Below are 9,167 nucleotides of genomic sequence, written 5' to 3' on the forward strand. Positions count from 1 at the left end.
CAGAAACAAAAGATAGGATGAAAAAAAGATGGAAAAGTAAGGATGAGAGTGAGAGAAAGATTTATGAGAAAGAAAGAGAGAGAGAGAGAGAGAGAGAGAGAGAGAGAGAGAGAGAGAGAGAGAGAGAGAGAGAGAGAGAGAGAGAGAGAGAGAGAGAGAGAGAAACAAAGGCAGGTTTAAAAGACAGTGAAGAAAGAAAAGGAGTCAGATGGAAGGGTCAATAGCATGACAACAGCTTGAACTTTCTCTGACCTCCTTACAAACTTCTGTTTTCACCCCTTTCACACACACACACACACACACACACACACACACGCATACACACACACGTGCGCAACGTACAATCATCTCATTTATACAACTGAGCAGTTGTTAGGGGTGGTGCTGGGATTTGACCTCACAACCTTCCAACTTTTTTGGACTGAACTACCACCCCCAAAAATTTAGCAGCACATACAATTCTTACAAAACTAGAATTTGGCTGATGTTTAATGACCCAGTTACAATAAATGAGGCCACAATAGGAATGCAAATGAAACTAGATTTCAGCTCAACTCCACAACATTCTTTTTGTTAAATGTGGTGCAGAAGTTTGAGATGCATCATTCTGTCTCTAAATCCAGCACAAGGCATTTACATTTATGCCATTTGGTAGACTCTCTTTTCCAACGGCCACTTACAATGATCTCATTTATACAACTGAGGGGTGAGGGCCTTGAACTCATGACCTTCCAAACCAAAGTCCAACACCACTGAGCCAGCACTTCTCCACAAGAGAACACTATGGTGGTGAAGATGATGATGAGGAGATTGGTGAAAAATAGTTACATTAGTCAAAATACTTGAGTAAAGTGTAAATCTTAAGTACAGTAACAAGTAGTCAAGTATTTCCCAATTATGTTCTACTCGACTGGTTCCAGCTGGTTTAACTAAACTATTTCACCATCATGAGCTCAGCTGAAAGAAACTTGGACAGTCCAGCTGCAGGATTTAGAAAATTCCCTCATACATCAGCTGTGTGTGTGTGTGTGTGTGTGTGTGTGTGTGTGTGTGTGTGTGTGTGTGTCCTCCTACAAAGGATCCCACATCCCCCTTTCTCATCCTGTATTCATTCGATTTAGATGAATTGAAGATCGCTGCTTTGTGATAAAGTATTTATACATTTTCAGAGAAAGAAGATACAATCAAATACTCATTAAAAATTAAAGAACAATGACGATCTCCTCCCTGAACCCATCCCTGTCCTTTTGAAGGCCTGGAAATACAAGAGGGTAAGTTACAGTTTGGACAACTATGTAGTGAAGAAGAAGAGATAGGAATCAAAATCACAAGGAATTTTACAAGCAATATGATGTTTAACGGTGTAGACACTAGGACACCACATAGAGACATATGTACACACACACACACACACACACACACACACACACACTCTCATAGACACAAACAGCAACAAAATTGTAACGATGCACTTCACTGTCTTGAGAAATGGGTGTGTGGTTGAGAGATTGTTTCAGCTCTTGGAATGAAGCTGTTTTGGTTTTCTTGTGGTTCTTGTTTTTTCACTGACAGGACATACTTGCCTGAAGGACATTTTTAAAAAAGGTTGTGGCCGGGTGTGCAGGGTCCGAAAGTTCTTGCTCTGGTTGGACAGACACTATAGGACAAAATAAAGAATTGGGAATACCTGACTCTTCCAGCCGTACATGGTTCTTCCCTGAAGTTTCCATAAAGTCGGAGGTGCACATTGTACAGGACGTCTTTGACTGTGGCATGAGATTTTCCCTTCACTTGAACTAGGAGACACAAACCTGTTTCAGCAAATATTCCTTGGGTTGGAGTGGAAGATCTACTGCTATAGAGCACTGGTCTTAACCCTATTGAAAACCTCTGTACTTAACACTGTTTTTGCCTGAAAATCTAGTGGAACAGCTTCCCAAAAGACTGGTGGTTATTATAACAGCAAATACTGAATGGGATATTCAGGTCAGGTGTCCACAACCTTTTGTCCTGTAAGCCTGTGGCCAGAACTGAGCCAGACTGATACAGATGATGTTCAGCCTGACTCAGAGAAGACCGTATAAAATAATAACATATATATATATATATATATATATATATATATATATATATATATATATATATATATATATATATATATATATATATATATATAAAAATAAAATATATTTTTGCTGACATTTGTTATTCTTTAGCGGTTCTGTTGCAGGTCATGAGACAGAGATGACTATGTTTTTCTGATAACAAAAACATTTATTTCCAATGTGGAATGCGAAGAATGATCTCCTGTGTTTGCTGTGTGTTGTGGTCCAGGGTGTTTTGACTGCGACAGGTTGTAACTGGACTTATCGTCCAAAACGAGTCGGATCAGAGCGGCAAACTTGAAAACCTGCAAACTCGATGAGCTGGTTATGATGATTATTCGGTGTCAACAAAACATGTGTTTATCTAGATTCCTTAAAATTCTTAAAATGCATATCATTTTTCTACCACTACTGATTATAAGAATATCGACAATGAACTACTGTTTAATAAACTGTACTGGTTAAGCGTGTGGCACAAAATCCAAATTATCGCCACATATTTTCCTTCTATTCAATGAATAACCAACTGTCTTGGTACTTTAGTTGAAAAATGACATCTAGAGGTTTTAAGTGTTTTTTTTTTTTTTTTAATAACAGAGGGTTCATAAACTCATGTTTATTTGTTTGCAGGAAAAAAAAAAATCAGATCGTCTACATTTACGGGACATGTTTAGGGGAAGCTTCTTTCTTTGCATTACCTGTTTTGTCATTTTTTAGGTGAAGAAATGATTTCTGCTGACACCAGAAGGAAGTGGTCTGTTGGGGAAGTTTTATTTGCAACAGCGTGTTTAAGACTTTAGTAAGCGTGCGTGGTGCAAGATTACTCCATCAGTCATAGTAAGCTCTCATCCTTTTGTTGGTTTGTCTGATTGTAATGAAAAAATAAAAAACATAAAAGGTGCGAACGATGCCTTGATTGAGTGCATTTGAAGGAACCAGAGATGATTCCTGGGGCTTTTCTGATTACACACCCCGTGAGGAGAAACTGTAAGGAGAATCACATTGACTTGTGTATTTGAAAGAGTATAAACCTGTTACTCCTGCTTGTGCAGGGTGACTGTGGTAACACACGTCTAAATGTGAAATCCGAGCGTCTGACTGTGTTGCTCAGGCGTCTGAGTCACAGCCGAAGTGCCGTCAATCCCCCTTTAAAGCAGTAAGTAGGTGAAAGGTCACCCCGGCTTTAATATATTCACAAGGCAGCAGCCTGACAGCCGGAAGTTGGATCCCGTCCACGTCTCTGCAGATTTATGTTATTTATACACCACAGAGTCTAGAGAGGACCATAAAGCACACATTAACCTCCAAATTGAAGCACGAAGGTGTGCATTATTGCTTACATTCCTTCCTTTCTTCTTCTAAACAGGATTTTTTAGGCTGGGTTTGGAAAAACACGCCTGGTTTGATATTAAAAGACGTGTTTGTATAAGTAAAGGTTTGACACGTTTCACCTAGTGAGCCTCCTCATCCTCAAGCTGGAATGAAAACAAACCTTTGTTCACACGTGGGTTAGAGTTTAACCGCCTGAGACGAACAATCTGACACACTGGCCTGTACTACTGCTCCAATCAGAAAAAAGAAAATCAGGTGTAATGTGTGCACGTAGGATTTCTTCCATTACAACATATATTTATAAAACAGCTCTTCCACTGTATGGAGTGTGTGTTTAAGTCATTTCAGCAGTCACTATATAAAGCTAACTGATAAAAAAGCTGTTAAGAAGAAGGGTTGTTTTTGATATGCACTTTAGATATGATGGGAAAGCAGAGGGTAGGACATAACAGACCGGCGCAGTGGATTAAGAGCTTATTGGATGCTGTGTAACAAGAATCCTTCCAGGAACGCTTTCTTCTTTTCAGTAGCCTTAAAGGTCGAATGCAGCATTAAAGGTTAGAAAACACCGAATGCCACCTTCCCGCTCGGGAACGCCTCGGTCAACGCAACCGCTGAGTTCGACAAGTGACGTCAAACCAACATGGCTGCTCACAGACTTTTATATCATTCGAATTTTGAGACTCTAAATAAAACCTTTTTACTCAACAAAACATGTACAGGTTAGCCTAGACTAGCCAGATATTTCCGTATTTTATCATACAAAAGCTTAACATTAGATATAAGATGTGTTTTTGGTGCTTTGGTAGCGATGATCTGTTGCATTAAATGTACTATAGGAACTGCTCAGGAATATGTAAAACAGCTTCTGAGCTATTGTTAGATATCCATGTTAACATATTGATAGATAACATAATAACAGCAACAGCATTTGGGTAAGTTCGCTAGCTAGACCAATGTTATTTGATTAATCTAGATCAGAGATGAGAAAACTTGGGTGTGTAGGTCAAATTTAACCTTTAAAGACCTTTGATTTGACCTGGCGCGCCATATATATATATATATGAGAAGCAGAAAAAGAAAGAAATTGCTACTGACGCAAAAGTTTCATTTCTTATTAAACATTTTAAATAGTTTATGGTTTTATTCTGAAGCTGCAAAAGCATGCTTTATTACACTTAATAAACAGCTTATTATGGAGAGATTGAGGCAGAGGCACACAGACAAGATGAAGTTGTCTGATGTTTTGAAATAATTTTATATTCAAAGAACATTTGCTTTCATGTTTTCAACATTGACTTTTGGTCCACGGCCCTCGATCAAGTTTGATTTTTTGGATCTTTAGAAGAAAGAAACGTGGGCAGCTCTGATCTAGAGAAATCTAGAGAAATGATCATTTCATTATTTTCTTTTGATCTTTTTTTACTTTTAAATCTTTTGTAAAAGCTAAATCTGGAAAGGAAATACCGAAGTACATTTTTCTTTCCCCGGTGTTCGCTTTCAATGATCTTTCCTTTTACTTTTCATTATGACACCACTTTTACTCAAATCAGTGTTTTTTATATGTTTTCCTGACTGTGCCTATTCCACACGCAGAGGAACAATCCACCCCAAGAAAACAATTTTAAATAAAGTCTAAGTCCATTTTTCAATATAATTTGCACCGTATTCAGGCATATAAAGCTGACAATCGCCTTCTGTAGAAATAAAAAAATCAAAAGAACCTTTATGGTGAATTATTATAATTTTTTAATAAAACAACGTTGTTTTAAATACAGTGGCCGCTCTCTGGCAAATCCTGTTCATCAAATTCATAATAAAAGACTCCAAAAATGTCAAACGTCACAAAAAAACATCTTTCTGTCATTTTTGCCAAAATGTTGATAAAATGTTGAAATGTCGATAAAAACACACAACAAAAAAGAAATCGAAATTTCTAAAAGGGAACGACAAAATTCGAACAGAGCATACTGTGCCGTGAAGATGATGAGGATTCAGTACACACACACACACACACACACACACACACACACACACACACACACACACACACACACACACAGTGTGTTCTCATAGAGTCGGTCTTCATCGTTATGTTTGAGTAGAGGAGGCAGTGATGACCACACTGGCAGTGTGCCCTTGTTGTGTAGTGTCTCGGCAAATCTTCTGTATTATACTCAAACCATATGGCTGCACCGAACACACACACACACACACACACACACACACACACACACACACACACACACACACACACTCACGTCTGAAACACATACATCTGTAAAAAAGCACAGACATACGATTGAAAAATGTGTTTTACAGATTCTGTAAAAATAATATATATAAGCAACAGATCTGTATAAAAAAAATCATCTCACTTGAGTGACTGTGTGTGTGTGTGTGTGTGTGTGTGTGTGTGTGTGTACATGTGTGTGTGTGTCTGTGTTTGAAAGAGATGTGCTGGTTACAGTGCCCTCATTCTGTCCTCACTTTCACTTCCTCCTCTACCACTCCGTGCTTCACGCGTCTATAATTCTCTGCACTTGTCCTCTTTTTGTCCCGGTCTCTCCCTCGCGCCTTATTGGCTGTTGCAGACGGTGCCGCCGCCTTTTCCGCCCGCCGCTGCAGCTTTCTTCCTTCTCTTGTTGAGCAGCGGATTACTGGATGTGTCCAGGTCTTTAATCTTCACCTGGTCGTAGTCCACACGCATGGTGGCAAGTGCACTTGTCATCTCCTCCTACACACACAACATACGCACACGCACACACACACACACAAGGTGAGAATATGACAATAAAGACAGTCTGTAAGTCAATAATGATCTAAGCGAATATAAAAATAATAATAATAAAAATAATATGCAAGAAAATATTTCTGTAGACATGAATATATAAGACAAAATGTTTCACAAAAAGAAAGAAATAATTATATCATCTGATACAAGTACTAATTATGTATATGATTGAGAGAGTGTGAGAGAGTGTGAGTGAGTGTGAGAAAGTGTGAGTGAGTGTGAGAAAGTGTGAGTGAGTGTGAGAAAGTGTGAGTTTGAGTGTGAGAAAGTGTGAGTGAGGGTGAGAGAGTGTGAGAGAGTGTGAGTAAGTGTGAGTTTGAGTGTGAGAAAGTGTGAGTGAGTGTGAAAAAGTGTGAGTGAGGGTGAGAGAGTGTGAGTGAGTGTGAGTGAGTGTGAGAGAGTGTGAGTGAGGGTGAGATAATGTGAGTGAGTGTGAGAAAGTGTCAGTGAGTGTGAGTGTGAGAAAGTGTGAGTGAGGGTGAGAGAGTGTGAGTGAGGGTGAGAGAATGTGAGTGAGTGTGAGAAAGTGTGAGTGAGTGTGAGAAAGTGTAAGTGAGTGTGAAAAAGTGTGAGTGAGGGTGAGAGAGTGTGAGTGAGTGTGAGAGAGTGTGAGTGAGTGTGAGAAAGTGTGAGTAAGTGTGAGAGAGTGTGAGTGAGGGTGAGATAATGTGAGTGAGTGTGAAAAAGTGTGAGTGAGTGTGAGTGTGAGAAAGTGTGAGTGAGGGTGAGAGAGTATGAGTGAGGGTGAGAGAATGTGAGTGAGTTTGAGAAAGTGTGAGAAAGTGTGAGTAAGGGTGAGAGAGTGTGAGTGAGGGTGAGAGAGTGTGAGTGAGTGTGAGTGAGTGTGAGAAAGTGTGAGTGAGTGTGAGAAAGTGTGAGTGAGGGTGAGAGAGTGTGAGTGAGGGTGAGAGAGTGTGAGTGAGTGTGAGAAAGTGTGAGTGAGTGTGAGTGTGAGTGAGGGTGAGAGAGTGTGAGAAAGTGTGAGTGAGTGTGAAAAAATGTGTGAGTGAGTGTGAGTGTGAGAAAGTGTGAGTGAGTGTGAGAGAATGTGAGTTTGAGTGTGAGAAAGTTTGAGTGAGTGTGAGAGAGTGTGAGTGTGTGAGAAAGTGTAAATAAATGTGAGTGAGAGAGTGTGAGTGTGAGTGAGTGTGAGTGAGTGTGAGAAAGTGTGAGAAAGTGTGAGTGTGAGAGCGACTAAAAAAATTTAACAATATTTCAAGACGAATGAATTAAAATTTTGAAGTACTGTACTCTGTTTTAGAGTGCCCTCTAGCGGAGGAAGATGCCAACTACAACAAAACGCTATTTTCATATTCTTAATAACAATAATATGACAAATAATATTTTATAATAATTATATAGTACAGTATGATATTTTTTAAATATTATTTATAATATAATTATTTTACATAAATTACTGTATTAGTGTACAGAGTGTATATATATATATATATATATATATATATATATATATATATATATATATATATATATATATATATATATATATTACACAATACACACATACATATACACCAACAGGTAGTAAATATTTTTTGTCGTTTGAGTGAATGTATTGTGACAATATGAATGATAATAATAATGTGATATTGAGTTTGCGAGTGTTTGTTCCTGCGTGTGTGTGTGTGTGTGTGTGTGTGAGCTGCAGAGGTCAGTCTGTACCTTCACTTCGTCCCACTGCTCTCGTTCCTCAGTGAGGACCCGTGTGGTGTGCAGAGGTGTTGGAGGAACCACCATGGACTGCTGAAAAATACAACACAAACACACAATAAAAAGACGACAATCTATGCACAAATTACATAAAATATATACACACACACACACACACACACACACACACACACACACACAGACTGTGGACTCACATTGATCCAGGGATGGTTCATGAACTGTGAGATGGTCATTCTCTCATTAGGGTCTGTCTTCAGCAGCTGGTTAATCAACTGTTTGGCTGTTTGAGGATGCATACAAGATATGTTACACAACACACACAAACACACACATACTTTCACATACAAAAATCAACACTGAAATCTGACACATTCTGAAGCCAAAAAAAAAGCAACATGAACATGATACACATTCACAGATTAAACCATAAATGACAAGGCATTTACAAGCTACTATTTATAATAGCACACACACACACACACACACACACTCACACACACACACACGTACACAGTGGTCTTACCTTCCTCTGACACTTCGGCCCACTCGGGCTTGGGAAACTCGTACTGGCCCATGCGGATTCGCCGCTTCATGCCGGGGGAAATCGCCTGACCTGTGTTGGAGTAAAACGGCGGGAAGCCGCACAACCTACACACACACACACACACACACACACACACACACACACACACACACACACACACAATTGCTCAGGAAAGACAGTTTGAGCTCTCTATCAGCTTTTTACCTTGAATATATTCCATATATATTTTCAATTCAATATATTAAATTATATAAGTCAATACATTATTATTTCTTGAAGGACAAGTTTTATTACTGTGTGTTTTCATGCTTACAGGATGTACATGATCACACCCAGAGACCACATGTCGCACGATTTGTCATATTTCTCCGGACCGAGAACCTCAGGAGCTGAAACAGACACACCAACAAACATAAACTAAAAACCCAAACCAACATAAAAATCAGCGTGTGATTAAATATATAGAAAGATTCGTCTGTATTGTGCTTTTTAGTGTTAATCAAACACCTGAGGTTGACTCTGAGCTCAAACCTCATGAATGAGTGTTTGTGAGCCGGGAAACCATTTAAAATCGTCTGGAGTGAGAAAATCCAGATGTGCATTCGACGAACCGCAGCGTGTTATCGTGATGTAATAACAAAGCCGAATGCAGGAATGTATTATTAGATATAGATTATGATCAGGCTCAGGAACCAGAGCC

The 9,167-nt window shown here is 39.0% G+C and overlaps 1 protein-coding gene across 2 annotated transcripts in view; it reads right to left on the reverse strand.

Annotated features, from left to right (window-relative positions):
- Window positions 1–5,162: 5,162 nt before the first annotated feature.
- The window catches only part of mapkapk3 (MAPK activated protein kinase 3), a 24,823-nt gene continuing 20,818 nt past the window's right edge, over window positions 5,163–9,167 (reverse strand). The window contains exons 6-10 of one of the 2 annotated variants that reach the window (XM_083533821.1): window positions 8,781–8,856; window positions 8,447–8,571; window positions 8,118–8,203; window positions 7,915–7,995; window positions 5,163–6,174 (exon numbers count right to left, since the gene is read on the reverse strand). In XM_083533821.1, the coding sequence (XP_083389947.1) occupies window positions 6,016–6,174; window positions 7,915–7,995; window positions 8,118–8,203; window positions 8,447–8,571; window positions 8,781–8,856 (527 nt within the window). In that variant the 3' untranslated portion in view covers window positions 5,163–6,015. The remainder of the gene's footprint in view (window positions 6,175–7,914; window positions 7,996–8,117; window positions 8,204–8,446; window positions 8,572–8,780; window positions 8,857–9,167) is intronic. The other variant, XM_083533822.1, reaches the window with a different exon arrangement.

Source organism: Silurus aristotelis (assembly GCF_946808225.1).
Source record: "Silurus aristotelis genome assembly, chromosome: 28".
Classification (NCBI taxonomy): Eukaryota; Metazoa; Chordata; class Actinopteri; order Siluriformes; family Siluridae; genus Silurus; species Silurus aristotelis.